The following is a 24,667-nucleotide window of genomic DNA, read 5'->3' as shown; positions in this document are numbered from 1 at the left end:
CTTGGTGGTGGAGACCAGAGTCTAAGTGCTAAGGATAGTGTTGGACTTCACCCGAGAGATATAGATGCCTTTTGGCTACAGAGAAACCTGAGTAAATATTACCCAGATGATCCAACCATGGCACAGTCAAAATCTAAAGAAGTTCTACAAATTCTCCAGGTATATTTGCTTTATATCAAATTAAGGAGTTTATTATTTTTTCAGAACTGTTTGATAAATACTTGTGTAATGCAATTTTGTACACATCATTTACAGTTGAAAATGTTAAGTGATTTTACAGTTACAATGTTGACTCTTTGCAAATGGAAAAATTTCAATTTTAATGATTGCATCAAGTGGATTCCCTCACAGCCTAATATCACACATATATGCAATTCTTTTTGTTCCAAATTAAAAAAAAGAGATCAGTTTCATCAAACACCATAACATTATTATATAGATAAAACAGATTGATGTATATATATGTAATATTTAAACTTTGTCTAAACCTGGGTTTTAACCTTTTTCACTCATCTCCAATGGTCTAAGTTTACCTGTGATTTAACATATTTTAGGCATCTGGTGATGACAGGGAGGCAGAGAATCAGTTGGTCATGTTACTGGGAGTTGATGCATTTGCCTTTATCAAAGTTTTGAGGCAGTATAGACAGATGAGTAAGTTTAAAGTCATGACAGAAATTCACTTTATATCATTTTTATAGATTAAGAATTTTCATATTTTGCCGAAACTTTTTGATGCGAATGTATAGAACACTGATTATCTGATAAAGGTAGGATTAAAGACTTCTTGTATAACTGTATTCAATAGAAATCTCTGATGCTGTGGGTTTTCTCACTTAATTGGGAAGATGCCATAGTTCCTTGATTTTGGAAAAAATTACCGCTAATATTGCTAATTTGGGAAGTTAACAAGCTGGTGTAAGTTCAGATTTTTAGGAAAACTGCATGATTTTAAAGAAATTTTCAATTGGGAAAAGGCATTTTATAGGCCTCTGGTAATATACAATGAAAAATCACTGTGATTTTCTATTGTTAAAAAAAATTCAGTGAGCATCCAACACCCAAATAATTGTATGAAGATTAAGCCACTCCACTTTAACTTATCTAGGTGACACTTTGCCCAAGGGAGACATTTAAATCAAGCACTCATTGGCTAACTGGTTGTTTTTTCAGTCCTATACTGTACACTACTGGCTCAAGCTCAGAATGAGAAAGAAAAAGTTGACATAGAGGAGAAGATGGAGAGTGAACCAGAATTACTGAAGATTTTACAGGCTCTACAAGCTATAGATAAAGAAGATATCGTATCTGAAGAGAGGTCACGTCGAGACCAGGCAAGGAAAAGCCGCGTCGCAGCAGATATTGAGGCCATGGATACCGACGATACACAGGTACTGTTCCAGTTTTTAGCTCGACTTTTCTATGAAAAGGGGAGCTATCCTACTCGCCCCGGCGTCGGCGTCGGCGTTGGCGTCATACCTTGGTTAAGTTTTTCGCACCACCCCACTTTATTTCAGAAGTATTACAAGTATGGCTTTGAAACTTACCATACTTGTTCACCATCATAACCTCCATCTACAGACAAGAGTACATAACTCTGTCAAGGTTTTTGACAGAATTATGGCCCTTTTTTGACTTAGAAAGTGTATTGAGCTTGGTTAAGTTTTTTGTACCACCTCACTTTATTTCAAAACCATTGGAGGTATTGCTTTGAAACTGACCATACTTGTTTACCATCACGACCTTCATCAACAGACAAGAGGACATAACTCTGTCAAGGTTTTTGACAGAATTATGCCCCTTTTTGACTTAGAAAATACATTGAATATGGGTAAAATCCACTTATTGCCTTAACCCTTTGAGATATTGCTTTGAAACTTTTAATGCTATTTCACATCATTACCCCCATCTGTACGCAAGAGAAGGTAACTCTGTCAAGGATTTGTTTTAAAAATTAAGGCCTTTTATCGACTTAGAATCTTGGTTAAGTTTTTAGTACCAGTCCACTTTTTGACTGAACTGTTTTGAGATATTAATTTGAAAGTTGGAATACTTGTTTACAATCATGATTCCCAAACATGTCCAGGAGAAGGTAATTCTGTCAAAGATTTTATTTGAATTATGGCCCTTAACTGTCAATGTTTTGTATTATAGGCAAGCACTAAAAAACTTAAAAAATCTAAAAAAATTCATTCCTATCCACTTGTTCACTTTACCATAAATTATGTCATATAAACATTGCTGTAATATTCAAGGGTATCAAACAACTAGTTCACTTTAAAAATACAGAGATTCTTGTATTGCCTTTTACTGCAAAAACTTTTTTTATTGGCAAGCAATAAAAAAGTCGAGCGCGCTGTCTTACGGACAGCTCTTGTTTTGTCTCAACTTTACTGTAGTTCAGTCAAGGCACATGTTTTTGGTGATTTTTATTATAGATACTGTTTTTATGCCACCGCAGCATCTGCGATGCGGTGGCATATAGCGATTCACCTGTGTGTTTGTTTGTGTGTGTGTGTGTTATATAGATTATATAGTGAACTTAAAAAATCTTCTTGTGAAAAACCACTTGTCCAATTTCAACTAAACTTGGCAGGATTGATCCTTGGGTGAAGGGCTTCCAAAGTTGTTCAAAGAATTTCATTCCATGCAGAAATCTGGTTGCCATGGCAACCAAAAGGAATTATAAGAATAAATTTAAAAAATCTTCTTGTAAAGACCCAAAAGGCCTAGAGCTTAGATATTTTGCATAAGGCATTGTCTGGTAGACCTCTACCAAGATTGTTCAAATTATAACCCTGGTGTCAAAATCGGCCCCGCCCCGGGGGTCATTGATTTTCACTATATGTACATATAGTAAAAACTTAAAATAACTTCTTGTAAAGACCCAAAAGGCCTAGAGCTTAGATATTTTGCATAAGGCATTGTCTGGTAGACCTCTACCAAGATTATTCAAATAATAACCCTGGGTCAAAATCTGCCCCGCCCCGGGGTCATTGATTTTCACTATATGTACATATAGTAAAAACTTAAAATAACTTCTTGTAAAGACCCAAAAGGTCTAGAGCTTAGATATTTTGCATAAGGCATTGTCTGATAGACCATTACCAAGATTGTTCAAATTATAGCCCTGGGGTCAAAATCAGCTCCGCCCCGGGGGTCATTGATTTTCACTATATGTACATATAGTAAAAACTTAAAATACCTTCTTGTAAAGACCCAAAAGGCCTAGAGCTTAGATATTTTGCATAAGGCATTGTCTGGTAGACATCTACTCAGATTGTTCAAATTATAGCCCTGGGGTCAAAATCGGCCCTGCCCCTGGGGTCATTGTTTTTCCTTATATGTATATAGAAAAAACTTTATAGTAAAAAAATTTCTTCTAGCAAATGCTAGAGGTTAGATATTTTGCATGAAACATTGTGAAGTGAACTTCTAGCAAGATTGTTCAAATTATAGCCCTGGGGTCAAAATTGCCCCTGCCCGGGGTCATTGATTTTCAATATATACATATAGTAAAAAATAAAAAAATCTTATTGTCTGAAGGTACAAGGCTTAGAGCTTGAATATTTTGTTAAATGATATCATCTATAGGTACTTTACAAAGTTGTTCAAATTTTGCCTCTTGTGTCAAAATTAGCCCCGCCCCATGGGCCATAGGTTTTCCTTATATGTATATAGTAAAAACTTAAAAAATCACCTTCTCTAAATTTACAAAGGCTAGAGTTAAGATATTTTGCATGAAACATTATGTAGTGAAACTCTAGCAAGATTGTACACATTATAGCCCTGGGGTCAAAATTGGCCCCACCCCCAGGAGTCATTGATTTTTACTATGTACATATAGTAAAAAAAAAAAAGAAATATTTTTGTCTGAAGGTACAAGGCATAGAGCTTTGATGTTTGCTCTATAATATATTCTATGGGTTCTCTACTAAAGTTGTTTTAATTATGCCCTAGTGTTAAAATTGGCCCTGCCCAGGGGCAGTGAATCTCATTATGTTCACGTAGTAAAAACAGAAAATAAAACAAATCTTTTCTGAATAGGAGAAAGCTACAGCTTAGATATTTGACTTGAAATGTTGTTTGGTGGACCTGTATCAAGATTGTTTTGAATTAAACCCTTGGGTCCAAAATTTTGCCTTGCCCAAGGGGACAGTGACCTACTTTCTTGTCCTTTAATGTACAGCAATGAAATTTTGACCATGTGCACAGTTTTAGTTGTAAAATTGAACTTTGATATCAGGTGAACTAGATTTTGATGATGTGACCTACTTTCTTGTCCTTTGATGTACAGCTATGAAATTTGAACCATGTGTACAGATTAAGATGTTAAGTAAACTTTGATTTCAGCTGACCTAGATTTTGACAAAGTGTCTTACTATGTTGTCCTTTGATGTAGTCATGAAATTTAGGCTGTGTGAAATATGACCTTCACCACCAAATTCACTAGACTCAAGTGCATTGATATATTCCTACTCTGATCTTTTATTGAGTTAACAACAGATTTAACCACTAATCTGATAATAAGAATTAGATAGGTCAGGGATCTATGCATTATGACAATCTTCAAAATTGTATAGAAACAAAGAAAATCTGTTCCTACACTACTATTTAGTGTTGTATTAATGCGGTGGCATAGCATTTTTAGCTCGACTATTCGCAGAATAATCGAGCTAATGCAGTCACCCATTTGTCGGCGTCGGCGTCCCTGTGGTTAAGTTTTTGTATGTAAGCTGGTATCTCCATAACTACTGAAGGGAATGGATTGAAACTTCACACACTTGTTCTCTGTGATTATCTAAGATGATTGGCACAAGTCCCATAACTCTGAATTGTTTTATTTCATAATTATGCCCCTTTTTCGACTTAGAAAATCTTGGTTAAGTTTTTGTATGTAAGCTGGTATCTCCATAACTACTGAAGGGAATGGATTGAAACTTCACACACTTGTTCTCTGTGATTATCTAAAGATGATTGGCACAAGTCCCATAACTCTGATTTGCTTTTTTTCATAATTATGCCCCTTTTTCGACTTAGAAATTCTTGGTTAAGTTTTTGTATGTAAGCTGGTATCTCCATAACTACTGAAGGGAATGGATTGAAACTTCACACACTTGTTCTCTGTGATTATCTAAGATGATTGGCACAAGTCCCATAACTCTGGTTTGCTTTTTAACATAATTATGCCCCTTTTTCGACTTAGAAATTCTTAGTTAAGTTTGTGTATGTAAGCTGTTATCTCCATAACTACTGAAGGGAATTGATTGAAACTTCACACACTTGTTCTCTGTGTTTATCTAAGACAATTGGCACAAGTACCATAACTCTGATTTGCTTTTTTACATAATTATGCCCCTTTTTCGACTTAGAAATTCTTGGTTAAGTTTTTGCGTGTAAGCTGGTATCTCCATAACTACTGAAGGGAATGGATTGAAACTTCACACACTTGTTCTCTGTGATTATCTAAGATAATTGGCACAAGTCCCATAACTCTGATTTTGCTTTTTTACATAATTATGCCCCTTTTTGACTTAGAAATTCTTGGTTAAGTTTTTGCATGTAAGCTGGTATCTCCATAACTACTGAAGGTAATGGATTGAAACTTCACACACTTGTTCTCTCTGATTATCTTAGATGATTGGCACAAGTCCCATAACTCGGATTTGCTTTTTAACATAATTATGCCCCTTTTTTCGACTTAGAAATTTTGGTTAAGTTTTTGCGTGTAAGCTGGTATCTCCATAACTACTGAAGGGAATGGATTGAAACTTCACACACTTGGTCTCTGTGATTATCTAAGGTGATTGTACAAGTCCCATAACTCTGAATTGTTTTATTTCATAATTATGCCCCCTTTTCGACATAGAAAATCTTGGTTAAGTTTTTGTATGTAAGCTTGTATCTCCATAACTACTGAAGGGAATGTATTGAAACTTGAAGAGTTTGTACCTTTTCGGACAATTTTATGTATTCATATAGGTAAGCATTATTATACTCAATGATACACCCTTGTGACAAATTTTCGAATAGTCGAGCTTTACTGTCCTCCGACAGTTCTTGTTCTCAAATGCAATCTTTTTTTAAAGCTATTTTAAGTGATGCCGCATCTTTTTGAAGAAATTTGGTGTCTCGCCAAAATGGGTTGTGAAATGATGGTAATGGGGGCAGTATTCTTTTATAATTGCTCACCATTAAATACCAGGAAAAAAATGCTTAAATTAAATTGAATTAGTAAACAGCATTAAAATAACTGGAAATTTAATGAACTGAAAATGAACAAACAAAAAAATTGGAATTATTTTCTACACAGGAGCTTGGATATGTCAGCAATCTTGATCTTGAGGACTTGTCATTCACTCATGGCAGTCATTTGATGGCCAACAAGAAGTGTCAGCTACCAGATGGATCATTTAGAAAACAGAGGAAAGGGTATGAGGAGGTGCATGTACCTGCTCTAAAACCACAACCGTTTGACTCGGACGAGGTAATGTTGTTTTTTGACAGGAAAATTGAGGTTGTAAATGAAATACTGTTCTGTTTTGAAGATCAGTTAGATTAAAGGAACTCCACTGAGGTCTTAGAGCCTAAAAACTTAAAACAGAAAGATATGCAAAAGATAAGTAAGAAATATTCTAAGAAATAAATTCAAAGTCGTATCTTTGTGCTATTTTTGCCCTAATTTGAGTGAAAAGATTTGCAAAGGTTTTTAATATTGGCTCATTATTCTCAGAATTATTATTATTTGTAATGATAGATTTGTGTTCTTTAATAGTAGCAACAGGAGAGTTAATGCTGATATGCTCTCCATTTTTTCAGTCATTGGTGAATATAGACAGGCTACCAAAATATGCTCAGCCAGCTTTTGAAGGGTTCCAAACATTGAACAGAATACAGAGTCGCTTGTTTAAAGCAGCAATGGAAACAGATCAAAATCTCCTCCTTTGTGCCCCAACAGTAAGTTTATTCTCTACATTAATGATTGCTAGGGAAAAGAGCTACCTACAAGTTTCTTATTGTCAGAATTCAATTATACAGTATGATAATGAAATATTTAACATTTCAGAATTTATTTTTTTGCTGTTTTGAAATATAAAAATTAATAAGAATTGCCAATGAACTTGAACTTTTTTTGATATCATTGAAATGTAGATGTTCTTATAGATTCTTCACTGTCAGTAACATTTCATGATAGTTATTCTGTAAGAAGAGTCTGTAATAAAGTTCTTCATGACTAACTGTTTAAATTCTGTTTGTGACATTAAATTATTTTCTAGTATGGAAGCTATTGATAAATTTTGTGATATTTCTGCAAACATGTGTTCTGTTTTTAAAATGAACATTGTTTATACTTGATGTGTATTACTCTTTATTTTGAACTTATTACTCTTAATTTTGAACTTGCATTGTTTATATTAAAATAGGGAGCAGGTAAAACAAATGTTGCATTGTTGACCATGTTACGAGAGATTGGTAAGCATGTGAATCCTGATGGTACGATCAACGGAGATGAGTTTAAGATAGTCTATGTGGCACCCATGAAATCACTTGTACAGGAAATGGTTGGCGGATTTGGAATGGTGTGTAGAACCTTTAAAATTGTTATACATGTATACAAATTAAAGTTTAGCAGTATTACCATTAAATGATCAAATGCTGTTTCTAAAATTGTTAGTATAATTATAATAAATTGGTTTCATTCAGGTTTAATTAATATCAAAACTGATAAAATATTTTGCAAAGATTTGTCTCTTGATCTATGACCAAGGGGCATCTGTGGCCGAGTTGTTAAGGTTAATGGCATCAGACCACTTGCCCCCATCACTGTGAGTTTGAATCTAGACAGAGACTTTGGATTCGTAAATGTGAGTAAGCTATCCAGCTAGCTTACAGAATGTTGGTGGTTCTACTCAGGTGCCAGTTTGTGCCTGAAATAATGCTCACAAGGAAACCTTAGGTCTTCTTCCACCAGTATGGCTGTAAAGTCGCCATATGACATATACTGTGTTTATACTTGTTTTGTGTAATCAATTCAAACTAAATGAACCTTATCAGGTCAACAAACTGTTTGCTTATTAAGTGGCTGAAAACATTGTAACAGTTCTTTGTAGTTTTAGTTATTTAGCTACGGTTCAGGTACATTTGTTGGAAATTTGAATTTAGTCACTCGGTTTTGTTTGAAATAAGTGCTTGATTATTGATGAGTACAGAAATGAGTCTTTAAAGTAGTCCCGTATTGCATAATTATAATCATTTACATGCTGATAAAAAAGAATTCTTCCTGTTACAGAGATTGAAGTCCTATGGTATCAAAGTAGAGGAGTTGACAGGTGATTCTCAAGTGACAAAGGAACAGATAAATGCCACTCAGATTATTGTTTGTACACCAGAGAAATGGGATATCATTACAAGAAAAGGAGGGGAGAGAACTTATACACAACTTGTCAGACTTATGATCTTTGTAAGCTCCCTTTATTTAACTTACAAGTTTTGTATGTTTGTCTAATATTTTTAGCTCACCTGTCACAAAGTGACAGGGTGAGCTTTTGTGATCGCTTTTCGTCCGGCGTCCGTCCGGCGTCCGTCCGTAAACTTTTACATTAAATGACATCTCCTCATAAACCACTAAGCCAATTTCATCCAAACTTCACAGGAATGTTCCTTTGGTGGTCACCTTTAAAAATTGTTCAAAGAATTTAATTCCATGCAGAACTCTGGTTGCCATGGCAACCGAAAGAAAAAACTTTAAATATCTTCTTTTAAAAAACCATAAGAGCTAGAGCTTAGATATTTGGCATGAAACATCTTCTAGTGAGTGTCTACCAAGTTTGTTCAAATAAAAGCCCTGGGGTTAAAATTGGCCCCGCCCCAGGGGGTCATTGATTTTCCCTATATGCATATAGTAAAAACTTAAAAAATCTTCTTTTAAAGAACTCAAAGAGCTATGGCTAAGATATTGAGCATCAAACATGTTCTAATAGGTGTCTACCAAGTTTGTTCAAATAAAAGCCCTGGGGTCAAAATTGGCCCCGCCCCAGGGGGTCATTGATTTTCCCTATATGCATATAGTAAAAACTTAAAAACTCTTCTTTTAAAGAACCAAAAGAGTTAGAGCTAAGATATTTAGCATGAAACATGTTCTAATAAGTGTCTACCAAGTTTGTTCAAATAAAAGCCCTGGGGTCAAAATTGGCCCGCCCCGGGGGGTCATTGATTTTCCCTATATGCATATAGTAAAAACTTAAAAAATCTTCTTTTAAATAACTCAAAGAGCTATGGCTAAGATTGTTCTAATAGGTGTCTACCAAGTTTGTTCACAAAAAAGCCCTGGGGTCAAAATTGGCCCCGCCCCAGGGGGTCATTGATTTTCCCTATATGCATATAGTAAAAACTTAAAAACTCTTCTTTTAAAGAACCAAAAGAGATAGAGCTAAGATATTTAGCATGAAACATGTTCTAATAAGTGTCTACCAAGTTTGTTCAAATAAAAGCCCTGGGGTCAAAATTGGCCCCGCCCCGGGGGGTCATTGATTTTCCCTATATGCATATAGTAAAAACTTAAAAAATCTTCTTTTAAAGAACTCAAAGAGCTATGGCTAAGATATTTAGCATCAAACATGTTCTAATAGGTGTCTACCAAGTTTGTTCAAATAAAAGCCCTGGGGTCAAAATTGGCACCGCCCCGGGGGTCATTGATTTTCCTTATATGTGTATAGCAAAACTTAAAAAATCTTCTTTGAAAAAACCCAAATAGCTAGAGTTAAGATATTAAGCATGAAACATCTTTTAGTGAGTGTCTACAAAGTTTGTTCAAATAAAAGACCTGGGGTCAAAATTGGCCCCGCCCTGGGGGTCATTGATTTTCTTTATATGTGTATACATAGCAAAAACTTAAAATCTTCTTTGAAAAAACCCAAATAGCTAGAGTTTAGATATTAAGCATGAAACATCTTCTAGTAAGTGTCTACAAAGTTTGTTCAAATAAAAGCCCTGGGGTCAAAACTGGCCCGGCCCCAGGGGTGTCATTGTTTTTAACTATATGTGTATAGTAAAAACTCAAAAAAAAATCTTCTTTAAAAAAGCCCAATGAGCTAGAGCTTAGATGTTTAGCATGAAACATCTTCTTATATGTGTCTACCAAGTTTGTGCAAATAAAAGCCCTTGGGTTAAATTGGCCCTGCAAGGTTGGGGGGGATGGTTGGGGGGGGGGGCTATATACAGGTGAGCGACCTCAGGGCCATCATGGCCCTCTTGTTTGTGTGACTGAGCAGTTCATTTTGTCACAACTTTCATTTGAACTTGGTTGACATTTTGATTCATTTACTGTGTTATTTATATCATAACATCTGATAGGTAGAATATATATCGGTTTGAATCGTGCATAAGGCACAATAGCTTATTTTAAGTCCCTCTCTTACAAAAGCCATTGCTGAAAAGCTATAAGCTTAAATATTTGATAATAGAGCATCTTGCCATATGACAGTTATGTTACTATATGACATAAGCGGTGTTGGTGGGACATTAAATTTTACTTCCCTGACTAATACCGGCTAGTACAAATTTGCAACTATTTAGTGTGTCTAAAAAAATAGCAAAGAACATCATAAACTTAATTGAAATCTGATATTGGTAAAACAAAGAACCTTTTTTAAACAATTGTATTGTTATTTCATATCATAACTTAAGAAATTATTTTGTATTTTAGGATGAGGTGCATTTATTGCACGATGAAAGAGGACCAGTTTTAGAATCTCTTGTTGCCAGGTAGGTTACTTAAGAATATACAAAGGCTGTTAGCTCTTCTAGAAGTGCAATATGTCAGATTTTTTACCTAAGTATTACAGATCTCAATCATGGTATTTTCTCCAATAATTACATCCCAGTGGAAAATGCCCTCTCATGTGACAAAAATGTAAGGAAAAAAGATATATGAAAACTGAAAAGAGGTATAAGTCTATTTTAACCAATTCATAACAGTTCATAATGGTTGAAAGAACAGATATTGATTTGATTTTTGTATCTTTTATTACGTACTACGTACATTATAAAATGGTCTCTTGCTTGGCAATAAATATTTTCTTCTTTTTTGTTAAATAAATATGGTCCTTTATGAAATTTAAAGTATACAGTATAGTAGTTACACTAATAATATAATTTGAAATATTTAAAACTAAAAAATTTACTTTCAGAACGATAAGAAACATTGAAACTACCCAAGAGGATGTCCGGCTTGTTGGCCTCAGTGCTACTCTGCCTAATTATGAAGACGTGGCCACGTTTCTACGTGTCGAGCCATCTGAGGGCTTGTTCTTCTTTGACAACAGTTTCAGACCTGTACCGTTAGAACAGCAGTTTATTGGTATAACTGAGAAGAAACCAGTGAAGAGATTTCAGATTATGAACGAGATTGTCTACGAGAAGGTTATGGAGCATGCTGGGAAAAATCAGGTAAACTAATGAATTATTATTAATAAAAGATTACTAGTTAAAGAAATATTTTGAGAGAAGCCAAATGTTGAGACATGTTTTACAGAATTTTTCTTCTGAAGGTATTAGATATTTATCAATGCCTAAAACTACCTTTGGAAAGAAGAGAATTATTTTCAGTTTAACTAATTCATGTTTTCATTCTTTCTCATTACTTATATTTTTTGTTCCTTAAAACTAAATGATGCTTATTGATCAGAATTGACAACTCTGCAAAGTAATTTGGTATCTTACATACACTGAACATGTAAAAACAACAATATATTTCATTTAACGTAATAATTAACAAGAGCGATCAGTGATCACATGTGTCGCCTCATGATGGCCAATTTCCTGTTGGGACAAGTTTTGTGACAGACAGACAGACAGTGCACAACTAGACTTGGTACTGATAATTCCTGTAAAGTTTGGATAAAATTGCACCAGTAGTTTATGAGGAGTAGTCCGGACAAGCTTTGTGTATCTGGCAACACACAGAAAAAAACACCTTTTTATCAAAGGGCCATAACTTGGCCAAAAATCATTCACCCGGAAAACCCGTGCAATATGCGCAAGGACTTGAGCTACAGATCAATCCTGTAAAGTTTCATTGAAATTGCATTAGTGGTATAAGAGAAGTAGTCCGGACAAACTTTTAAAAATAAAAATTATTAAAGGGCCATAACTCTGACAAAAATCATTGAACCGGAAAATGCTGACAATATGCACAACTAAACTTGGCACTGATCATTCCTGTAAAGTTTGGATGAAATTGCACCAGTAGTTTATGTGGAATAGTCCGGACAAGTTTTGTGACGGAAGGGCGGCCAGACAGACGACGGAGAAGTGATCCCTATATGTCCCCACTTCTCCGTAGAGGCGACACAAAAACCAAAATATTTTTTCTTAAACAAAGGGCACCTCTGCAGAGGCTACAGAATTAAACAACCTCATCATAATTTTAAGTATATTGATAGAGAACATTCTATTTTTTCCAGGTTTTGGTATTTGTACATTCGAGAAAGGAAACAGGAAAGACAGCTCGTGCAATACGAGACATGTGCCTGGAGAAAGATACACTGGGTCTCTTCCTGAAGGAAGGATCAATATCAACAGAAGTTTTACGTACAGAATCGGAACATGTGAAGAATTTGGAGCTGAAAGATCTACTACCATATGGCTTTGCTATACATCATGCTGGCATGAATAAGTATGTACTTAATGATACTGTAAAGTTACTGGAACCAGATTTATAGGAAATTTTTGTTTCATTATCAAAGATTTATACTTAGGATTAAAATGTGAAATACCCCTGTTCTGTCTGTTGAGAACTTTCAATTTGTCTGTTGAGATTACATAATTTGTCTGTTAAGGTTATTCTTTTTGATAGTGAAGAATATTGTCTGTTTAAAAAATCTGCTTGAGGAGAGTACTATGTTTGTCTGTGGAGAAAATTTGTCTCTGGAAATTACTCTGTTTGTTAAGATTACTCCCTCTGTTGAGATTACTCTGTTTGTTAAGATTACTCTGTCTGTTGAGATTACTCTGTTTGTTAAGATTACTCTGTCTGTTGAGATTACTCTGTTTGTTAAGATTACTCCGTCTGTTGAGATTACTCTGTTTGTTAAGATTACTCTGTCTGTTGAGATTACTCTGTTTGTTAAGATTACTCCCTCTGTTGAGATTACTCTGTTTGTTAAGATTACTCTGTCTGTTGAGATTACTCTGTTTGTTAAGATTACTCTGTCTGTTGAGATTACTCTGTTTGTTAAGATTACTCCCTCTGTTGAGATTACTCTGTTTGTTAAGATTACTCTGTCTGTTGAGATTACTCTGTTTGTTAAGATTACTCCGTCTGTTGAGATTACTCTGTTTGTTAAGATTACTCTGTTTGTTAGATATAGTGATAGATTGAATTAGAAAAAGCACATTTTATACATGAAATGTTTTTATATACAGAGTTGATCGAGCCCTGGTAGAGGATTTGTTCACAGACAGACATATACAAGTGTTAGTGTCAACATCAACTCTCGCCTGGGGTGTCAATCTACCCGCACATACTGTCATTATTAAAGGGACACAAATATACAGTCCAGAGAAGGGAAGATGGGTGGAGTTAAGTGCCCTTGATGTCATGCAGGTACTACTAGTTTTGATATGCCATTAGTGAATGATAAACACAATTTTATCCTTTCCAGGATGCTTTCCATAAATTTCTTCATTTTTTTCGTCTCCATTTATCCGTTTTTGTATGAAAGGCATATGATGAAAGATGTAAAATAAATGATTAAAGTTGCCCTTGATTATTACTAATTTAAAATACATGCACACATACATATACACAATAAATAATTTGTAATAAATATGATACATTTACAATAACTGTATATTTACAATAAATTTCTAAGTTGTGTTCATATAATTAATTCTTAATAAAAAAAATTGTATGATCTTTAAACAATGTTCAGCCGGTAAACCTACAGTTGAAATTTAGCCTTGAAAAGGAAAAGGAAAACAGCAAAATGTAAACTGAGATGCCTATAAGAAAGTGCCTCTTATTATATGGTGAATGTTTCTGACTCTAAATGAGCATGTCATCTAGCTAGCAAACAGGTCAGATGTTCTTTGGATATGGTTGCTCGTGCCAGAAATAATATTTAAGCCGCGTCATGACAAAACCAACATAGTGCGTTTGCGACCAGCATGGATCCAGACCAGCCTGCGCATCCGCGCAGTCTTATCAGGATTCATGCTGTTCGCTTACCAACTCTATTACAAGTAGAGAAACTGATAGCGATCCTGATCAGAGTGCGCGGATGAGCAGGCTTGTCTAGATCCATGCTGGTCGCAAACGCATTATGTTGGTTTTGTTGTGTTGCGGCTCAATTTTTAAGTCCTCCTATTCCTGTATGGCTTAAAAATCACCACATCAATTTGTTAACTGTAATTTTACCATGACAAATAGTCATGAATGATACTTGTAGAAATATGACTAGATCTGAGATGTATTATCTTGTATTTGTAGATGTTAGGACGTGCTGGAAGACCTCAGTATGACACTAAAGGAGAAGGTATCATGTTGACCAATCACAGTGAGCTTCAGTATTATTTGTCATTGATGAATCAACAGTTACCAATTGAAAGTCAGTTTATCGGCAAAATGGCTGATAACCTTAACGCGGAGGTGGTCCTCGGCACTGTACAGAATGTCAAAGAAGCAGTTGATTGGCTAGGTATGTCATGTGATATCTGACATATACTTTTGTTATACATGTATGTCGATATTTATTACTTATAATATAGGTTGGCTAAATATAGTAGTTATATTATAAAAGAAGAATTTAAATGAAAAACATGTTTATTTCATCACTTGATTAAAAAGCTAGCTACAATGTTTTTAAATGATATAACTGATGCACTGAATTCTATTGTATGTCTTTCAAAACTTCATTTGAAAAATGTAAGGATCATTATTTTCAGGTTACACATACCTTTATATTCGAATGTTACGTCAGCCGACCTTGTACGGAGTTAGTCACGACCAGATCAAAGACGATCCATTGCTGCATCAACGTCGGAAAGATCTGATTCATTCAGCAGCTTGTCTTCTTGATAAACACAACCTCGTCAAGTATGACAAAAAGACGGGCAGTTTCCAGGTAGATTAAACTGTTGTTATATATATATATATATGACGAATCTTTTGCATTAAAAATTTACAAACAAAAACAAAAAAACTTTAAAAGCTTTTCAAAATTTCACCTTTTCCAAAATATTTCTTTAATATATCTGTTTCTAATTTAAAGATGTAAAGTTTTATAGTTTCTCAATATAAGATAAACATGTACATTAAAAGTGGAAAGTTAAAACAATGTGTGAAATTTATTTAAATTTGGATGCTTATAACTAAGTTGGTATTTGTACTAAATTTGGGTTGTATTTGGGGTATAATTATGTACCATGGCTGAAAGTTAGTCACTGACCTCAATTGTTTTGCCACAAAACTGTAGGCTAAATTTCCACAAAGACTTTGAATTTCATTTGTATAAGATTTCTAAGCAGCTGTCTTGTCTGCATGCTCCTGTAATTATGATGTCTGCATGCTCCTGTAATTATGATAGTACAAAGATTGGGGATTGCAGGTTCTTCCACTATCAATGAAAAGCTTAAAAGTTGTCAGATTATATTTGCAGTAATGATGTGTCTTCTACCCAACAAAAAGGTAAAAACAGGTTTTTACTGGACTATTAAAAGAATAGGGAGAGCTATTATTCACAACCAGGCATCCGCGTCACACTTTGGTCAAGTTTTTGTGTGCAAGTTTGTATCTCAAAACTACTGAAGGGAATGTGTTGAAACTTTGCTCAGTTATTTGAGAGCATACTAGGAGATCACTGTCCAAGGCCAATAACTCTTACTGGAATTCGACAGGATTAGAGCCCTTTTTTGAACTTAGAAAATTCTGCATTATCCAGTCTCTTGTTATACTACCAAACACTTAGAATTAATGAGCACAGCTTTTGTGTAAATGACAGTGATGATATTACATTTTGTAGCCATAACTTAATAAATTAGAACAATGGATTAAGCTACTTACAGACATTGGTAAAAGGCTTATTTTATTTGGTCTTAAGAACCAAGCAGAAAAAGAAATATATATGTATATATTTTACAGGTGACAGAGTTGGGACGTATTGCGAGCCACTTTTACCTTACACACGAGACAATAGCCACATACAATCAGCTTTTGAAACCTACACTTAGTGAAATAGAACTATTCCGAGTGTTCTCTCTGTCATCAGAGTTTAAATATATCACAGTTAGAGAGGTAAGGAAGTGTACATATTAGTCATATATTATTACCTTATGAAAATATGGTCATTTTAAATTGAAGACATTAATCTGGATTGATTTCCTGAATTCAATAGAAATCCTGAATTCAATAAAATATCAAATAAAATATTAAAATAATTAAGTTTTAGTAGCCCACAGTTTAGAGTCTTACCCGACTGCATAAATGACAGGCTGTGTGTCAAAAAAAGTTCTGATCATCTTGAAAGACATGAAAAAGCCTGTAGATTTTAGAAATTCTTTTGTGTGATGTTTTGTTCAATAGATAAGAATGGAACACATTTATGTATAAAGTATATCTTAAGGGACATCAATGAGATATATATTGTATTTCATGAAAATAACTAAATAAACAGTTAAAAACACATCCATGGCTAATTTTTTGTGGTTTCTTGCATCTATTTACATTTTGCAAATTATTGTGAAGACATTGCATTATTTCATGTTACGTTATGATTAATGATTATGGTCTGCACTGTTTGCTATTCATTTAGTAAATGCTATGAACATTTCTTGAAATTGATGAATGGTTTTGTCTAGATTGAAAAAAAATGATAAGTCCATTTAAGATAATTTAGCGAGGAAAGGGTCAAAACAATGTGAACTGTTTTACAGGAAGAGAAGTTGGAACTGTTGAAGTTGCTGGAAAGAGTTCCTATACCAATCAAAGAGAGTATTGAAGAACCAAGTGCTAAAGTCAATGTACTGTTACAGGCTTATATCTCACAGTTAAAGGTATAGTCACGAACACAATTGTTTTCGTACCACTTATTGAAAAAAAATGTAGCACAATACTTTGTTCTGTCATTATATTCTAACATCATGCCAAGTTGAAAGAAATTTGATTGCACAGTTTTTGTTTTGCTTATATGTCTATATGTAAACTCCCGAAAACCTCTTTAAAGATTTTTTGTTACCAATTATAGAATAACAGTCATAAATAGTGTAGACATTGATTGATGGAAGAATTGTATTTGATATCTTTCCTTATATTATTTATTATATATTATAGTTGGAGGGTTTCGCGCTTATGGCAGACATGGTATATGTGACCCAGTCTGCTAGTCGGCTAATGCGAGCCGTGTTTGAGATTGTGTTACATAGAGGATGGGCACAGCTTACTGACAAGGCTCTAGCACTCTGTAAAATGGTTGATAAACGAATGTAAGTCTATTAAATATCTATATTCTACTTTATTATTGTAGTACTGATTGAAAAAGTTACTTTCTTATTGCTGAATACTATTAATAATCTATATCTTAAGTTATATCATAGGCTTGACCTACTTAAGTTTGATCTGTCCGTCTATTGTAAAGTATAGGAATTTTGGTTTCAAAATGCAAAAAATTTAGTTGAATAGAGAAAATTGTATGGTAAGATTTTGTATTTATATTTATAAAGTATGAGTTATATTATAAGTATTAGTATAAGATGATACAGAAGTCGATGCTTAAGCCCATTTTCATGCATTTTAAAGTGATTCAAAAAATATAATCAGAAGTAATTTGTAAGTAGATGTTTGTGTCCATGTGTCGATAACCATAGTTTTAGGATTACCCTTCTTAACAACCAATCAACGATTGTTTTACACAGTGGAATTCAGTTAAATGAAAATAAACAAACAGATAAATGTATGTCAGTTATTTGAGTTTAAACTGTAGCACTTGCTCTAAATATTTTACATGGTTGGTGATACAAATATATAATCACAAATGAATAAAATAATTTTAGATGGGCCTAGTCCTGTAATTTGATAAGCCGAGCCTATATTTATATTAAAGATATGATCTTGTTGGCATTGTGTTTGTTAACAGGTGGCAGTCAATGACCCCGTTACGGCAGTTCAAGTTCAAGAAAGTTCACGAGAAAGAGGAAGTAGTAAAGAGAATTGAGAAGAAGAATTTACCGTTTGAGAGACTTTATGATCTGAATCATAACGAGATCGGAGAACTCATTAAGATGCCAAAGTTCGGCAAGAATGTTCACAAGTTTATTCATCAGTTCCCAAAACTCGAGCTTTCTGTGCACATTCTACCAATTACAAGGTTTTTATTTATTACTATATGCTTATTTTCCGTCAGAAATTTCCATATCCATTCTTGAATGCATTGATAAAAATATCCATTCATTGATTTTCTATGTGTTTATAATTTTAAGTGATTGGAATATCATATTACCCGTATTGAGCAGCTGACAGCCTAAAGTCCGGTCAGAATGCACAGAAGTAAGGCTGGCAATACTCGGTAGCATTATATAGCATATGCATAAGGGACGAATTCCATTAAAATTGCACATTGAAAGTCATGTAGCTGTTACAGATAAGTAATACAGTTTTTGCAGATGAACACTAAATCATATTGTCAGTTATATGGCTTTAAAGCTCACAATTTAAATCCTGTTAATTACATTGCAGGGTTTCTTGGGGAGCATCTGTAGATTGTTGAATATGTATATGCGATTGTGTTTCTTTTTCTGCATGAAACTTTGTTGTTTTTTCAACATCTTGGACGTTACATTATTTAAGTTGTTACAGATGTGATATTGACTCTAAAATTCAGAGAAATAATTTATTTTGTTCTATTTTTAGATCAACATTGAGAGTAGAGTTGACTATAACACCAGATTTCCAGTGGGACGAGAAGGTTCATGGTACGTCAGAGGCTTTCTGGATCCTTGTGGAGGACGTGGACAGTGAAGTGATCCTGCACCACGAATACTTCCTTCTCAAAGAGTAGGGTTTTTTTCTTGCTCTTCGAAAAATATCCATTTTGAATATAGAATTACACAAAAGGAATACTTCTTGACAATTGCCCTGTAAAAGCTTTAGTTTTACCTTAGTTTCTATACGTCCATTATATGCAGGGCTGCCGATTTTCCGCGGATCCGCGGATTTCGTGAGCTCCTGGGTCATTTTTGAGATCGATGTAAATTCGACAAAGACAACAAATTCATTCGTCATATTTTATACAGTACCCAAAAACCGGCACGCTTCGGCTTTCATCGTTACGCTAGCCGCCTATGGTACGTCTGTAAGCGCTTTTCTCATTGGTCATATCCAGTCTTTTCCGGTATTCTATTTTAGAATAACCAATCAAATTACAGTTTACATTGTCGCTCTAAAATGTTGTCAAAATGCGTCAAAATGTCGGATATTTGTCAAATTTAGAATCCAGGAAATTGATTTTAGGGCATACCAAATCATCAGAATCCAGGAGCTTCAAGGTGGCTTCGCCCCCTGGTCCCCCACCAGGGCTCTGCCCTGGACCCGCAAAGGGGCTTGCGCAGCCCCCTTGACCCCCGGCGTATTTTCCACTGATTTTGCAATTTGCTGTTGGCAGCCCTGTATATGCAACATTGCTGAATTCTCATATTTGAATCTGTTACTTTGTCAGCCAATTTTCTCAAAACTGAACTTATTTTTGCTTAATAGATGTTAAGCAAATGTCGGTTTTTCATGCAACATTTTACAAAATAATTCATTTTTTTGTGGCAAATGTTTATAGATTAAATTGTAACTTTGTAGAATTTGACTATTTTCAGTTACCTTTGTGGTTTTTGTGTCGCCTCTACGGAGTAGTGGCGACATATAGGGATCACTTCTCCGTCGTCTGTCCGTCTGTCCGTCCGTCACAAAACTTGTCCGGACTACTCCTCATAAACTACTGGTGCAATTTCATCCAAACTTTACAGGAATGATCAGTACCAAGTCTAGTTGTGCATATTGTCAGCATTTTCCGGTTCAGTGATTTTTGTCAGAGTTATGGCCCTTTAATAATTTTTAATTTTAAAGTTTGTCCGGACTACTTCTCCTATACCACTAATGCAATTTCAATGAAACTTTACAGGATTGATCTGTAGCTCAAGTCCTTGCGCATATTGCACGGGTTTTCCGGTTGAATGATTTTTGGCCGAGTTATGGCCCTTTGACAAAAAGGTGTTTTTTTCTGTCGTTGCCAGATACACAAAAGCTTGTCCGGACTACTCCTCATAAACTACTGGTGCAATTTCATCCAAACTTTACAGGAATGATCAGTACCAAGTCTAGTTGTGCATATTGTCAGCATTTTCCGGTTCAATGATTTTTGTCAGAGTTATGGCCCTTTAATAATTTTTATTTTTAAAGTTTGTCCGGACTACTTCTCTTGTACCACTTATGCAATTTCAATGAAACTTTACAGGATTGATCTGTAGCTCAAGTCCTTGCGCATATTGCACGGGTTTTCCGGTTGAATGATTTTTGGCCGAGTTATGGCCCTTTGATAAAAAGGTCTTTTTTTCTGTGTGTTGCCAGATACGCAAAAGCTTGTCCGGACTACTCCTCATAAACTACTGGTGCAATTTTATCCAAACTTTACAGGAATGATCAGTACCAAGTCTAGTTGTGCACTGTCCGTCTGTCTGTCTGTCACAAAATTTGTCCCAACATGAAATTGGCCATCATGAGGCGATACATGTGATTACTGATCGCTCTTGTTTTCATAGTTAAGTAGCATCCTTGGCCAAGTGAAGAAGGTTGTTGTCTTCAAACCACTTGCCCTTCACCACTGTGTGTTTGAATCCCAAAATAGACTCTGGATAGCTTCCTCTTTCATGTGAGGAAGCTATCCAGCTACCTTCCGGTATGTCGATGGTACTACTCGAGTGTCTGTAATAATGCGTAGAGGGGCACCAAAGGTCTTCTTCTATCAGTAAAGCTGGAATGTCGCCATATGACCTAAACTGTGTTGATGTGATGTAAAACCCAGTCAATCAATCAAGCAATAACTATTTACCATGGTTTCCATGAAATGTTTGTGTATTAATGTAGCTGTAAATTGAAAATTAAGTTTCTTTTTTAATATTTTACAGTAAGTTTGCACAGGATGAGCATTATGTGAAGTTTTTTGTACCAGTGTTTGAGCCTCTGCCCCCTCAGTACTTCATCAGAGTTGTGTCTGACAGGTGGATAGGTGAGTTAGATTGGTGTTTTTAGAAGAGTTTGTATTTGTATAAAGGGGAGCAGTTGCCTATTGGTAAAGGTGTCTGCCTCTCAACCCAGGGATCATGGGTTTGACCCCTACTCTGGTCTAAACTATGTTTCTTTATACGACACCAGTACTGGTTGGTTCCAGGAAGCAGCACTCGAAAGTGATTAATATAAGTTGCAAGAAAATGTTCCCAGTTTAGCTTAAAGTAATTTATTTAAACTAAAATATATTTGGTATGTACAAACTAGTTTTCATTGAAAAGCAGATAAAAAATAAAGTGTTTTATTGTAAGTCTGTGAAATGTTTCTGGTATGTTAAATTAGTGAGGAAAAAAACCTGATTTTGTGAAATATGTTGCCACTTATTAATTGACTATGCATTACAGGTGCAGAGACGTTGCTGCCGGTCTCATTCCGACACTTGATCTTACCAGAGAAGTATCCACCACCGACAGAGTTACTGGACTTGCAGCCACTGCCAGTGTCAGCTTTGAGAAATCCAAACTTTGAATCTCTCTACAGCGAGAAGTTTCCATTCTTCAACCCAATTCAGACGCAAGGTAGGTGGTATTGTGACTGTTAAATCTTTGCTTAAAATCATGTGAAAGAAGGAACACGGTCATATAGATGACTAATTGTCACTTTGTTCTTTCTCATTTCATTAAAATTATAGTGTAATAAAAGTAGCTATATTAGTGTTAATGGTGTTGATGTTATTTCAAATATAACAAGTATTTATAGGACTGTACTAAAAGTAATGTCATCGGATTGTAGTAGCGGTTTCAGGTTTTAGCTGAAATTTATACTTGGACAATGTTAATGATATTGTAATTAAAAATGGGCATCCAGTGCATGGTCATTGACTTGAGCCCATTTGCCCATCACTGCTGTGGGTTCGATTCCTGTCCTGTCACGGACTTTGAATTATTTCCTGTAAAGAAACTCTCTAGTGAGCTTACACAACATCATTGGTTCTACTCAACTATTCATGCCTGAAATATTCAGGAAAAGAGCACCTGAGGATTTTCTCCACCAAGTAAAGCTGGAAAGTTGCTATATTGCCTATATTGTGCTTGTACAACATAAAATCTGACTGAGAAAAAAACTTAGATATATTTCTTTATATTTTAGTATTTAACGCCATTTACAACAGTGATGACAATGTGTTTGTTGGGGCACCAACAGGGAGTGGTAAAACAATTTGTGCAGAATTTGCTGTTCTTAGAATGTTCTCACAAAATGCAGATGGTAGATGTGTTTTTGTAACACCACTGGAACCCCTAGCCCAACAGGTACCATTCAACTACTTTTCATATACAGCTCAAAAGAATTACCCAGACAAGTTTTTATTATTATTAGTCCCCTACCGGTTTACCGGAGGGGACTTTAGGTTTACCCTCCGTCCGTCTGTCTGTCTGTCTGTCTGTCCGTCAGTCTGTCCGTCCGTCAGTCCGTCCGTCCACAAAACTGGATCCCGCGATAACTTGAAAAGTACTGAAAATATTTTTATGAAACTTGATATATGGATAGATGGCAGTATGGAGATTATGCACGTCTTTTTCTTTTCTTCCTATGCTGAAAATTCTGGTTGCTATGGCAACAAATAGGCTTAAACTATGGCAAATTTTACACATAAACTGGATCCAGTGATAATGCAAAAAGTACTGGAAATATTTTTATGAAACTTGAAATATGGGTAGATGGCAGTCTGGAGATTATGCACGTCTTTTTCTTTTCTTCCTATGTTGAAAATTCTGGTTGCTATGGCAACAAATAGACTGAAAATATGACAAATTTTACACATAAACTGGATCCTATGTTAACGCAAAAAGTAATAGAAATATTTTTATGAAACTTGTAATATGGGTAGATGGCAGTCTGGAGATTATGTACGTCTTTTTCTTTTCTTCCTATGTTGAAAATTCTGGTTGCTATGGCAACACATAGACTGAAAATATGGCAAATTTTACACATACACTGAATCCAGTGATAACTCAAAAAGTACAGGAAATATTTTTATGAAACTTGACATATGGGTAGATGGCAGTCTTGAGATTATGCATGTCTTATCTGTTCTCCCTATTTTGAAAAAATATTGGTTGCCTTGGCAACAAATAGGCTTAAAACATGGCAAATATAACATTATTTGTGATTAGTCAAAAAGAGCTGAAATTTTTTTATGAAATTGCATCTTTAATTCAAGAGTTATCTTCTCTTTAAGAATTTTGCTTTTAAAAATGTTATATTTTGGTAACAGGGATGTTTCAAATATTAACTTAAGAGTGTCTTTTAGTCCGTCTGTCTGTCTGTTCATAAAAACTGTTTCCTGTGATCTCTTTTAAAGAACTTTTCCAACAAATTTACTTAAAATATAGAAAAATTGAAACATTAGTGAATGGCCAATGGCCCTTCAGAATGTTGATGGGGTTCTAACCGGTAGGGGACTTATGGATTGCTTGCAATACTATGATAATTGCGTTGGTGTGCCAGTGGTTTTACCAAGGAGCTGGAATTTTCCTGAAATAATGCATAGAGGTCATCAGGTCCTTGTCTTCCACAAGTAAAGTTGGAAAGTGCCATATAACCTTTATGTTGTTGATGTGACAAAAATGAGGTTTTTGGTTGGTCTGTTTATTTTATATACTTAGCATTTGACTGTTCATACAATTTCTAATTGTTGCTGATAAACCAACAAACTAAACTTACAGAATACAACCTAAAAAAGTATCTGTCTTTATTTTGTTGACCCTCCAATTGTTATTTGTGTGCAATTGACTTGCCCTGTTTAGAATTTAGAATATCCATAATTATTTAAAAGGTATTCAAGTAAAGAATATTAAAATATTAAAATCCTAACTAAGTGAAAGTCGGATGAGACTTACTTGCTTAGCAGATAAACATACCAGTCTCCAATAAATGATGTTGGCTATAACTTTCTCTGATGGTTCTGTCAATTTTAATGCATGGTAATTCTTTGTTTCAGATGTACACAGATTGGTACAGTAAGTTTGGACTGCAGCTTGGAAAAAAAGTGGTTGTTCTAACTGGTGAAACTGGCACTGATTTGAAACTACTTGCAAAGGTAAATTGTGTTGTACTAAATGATTTCTAGCACATTTTATTGAAGAATATTACTCCAGTGAATGTAATTGTTTCGTATTTAAGTAAGGAAAGTTTCATCACAATTTTCTTGTAACGGCATGTATTTGACTCATAAAAAACAGATTCTGATGCAAGTGCTACAGGGTGAGAAAAATGTGCTGCCTAACCGGGACTTGAACCCAGGACCCTTGGAATACTGTTTTATGGGCTATCTGACCTCTTACACATCTCCTCTTAAAATTATCACTTCAAATGATGGCCTGATAATATGTTATTAATCAA

The 24,667-nt window shown here is 34.8% G+C and overlaps 1 protein-coding gene across 1 annotated transcript; it reads left to right on the top strand.

Annotated features, from left to right (window-relative positions):
• On the top strand, positions 1–24,358 carry LOC132734474 (U5 small nuclear ribonucleoprotein 200 kDa helicase-like; the record flags this gene model as incomplete). The annotated part of the gene is given in 22 exon segments (XM_060721217.1): positions 1–159; positions 555–654; positions 1,174–1,391; positions 6,314–6,487; positions 6,820–6,957; positions 7,425–7,580; positions 8,291–8,461; positions 10,706–10,764; positions 11,190–11,448; positions 12,465–12,676; positions 13,426–13,606; positions 14,492–14,699; positions 14,947–15,125; positions 16,142–16,294; positions 16,933–17,052; positions 17,330–17,481; positions 18,132–18,362; positions 18,905–19,048; positions 21,166–21,266; positions 21,670–21,843; positions 22,415–22,575; positions 24,267–24,358. Coding segments are annotated over 22 exon segments (3,542 nt in total), but the record flags the coding sequence as incomplete, so codon positions are not given.
• Positions 24,359–24,667: the final 309 nt, after the last annotated feature.

The sequence above is a fragment of the Ruditapes philippinarum genome, unplaced genomic scaffold, assembly GCF_026571515.1.
Source record: "Ruditapes philippinarum isolate M1 unplaced genomic scaffold, ASM2657151v2 ctg12178_1_1_1_1, whole genome shotgun sequence".
Classification (NCBI taxonomy): Eukaryota; Metazoa; Mollusca; class Bivalvia; order Venerida; family Veneridae; genus Ruditapes; species Ruditapes philippinarum.
This window is presented reverse-complemented; position numbering and strand designations above follow the sequence as displayed.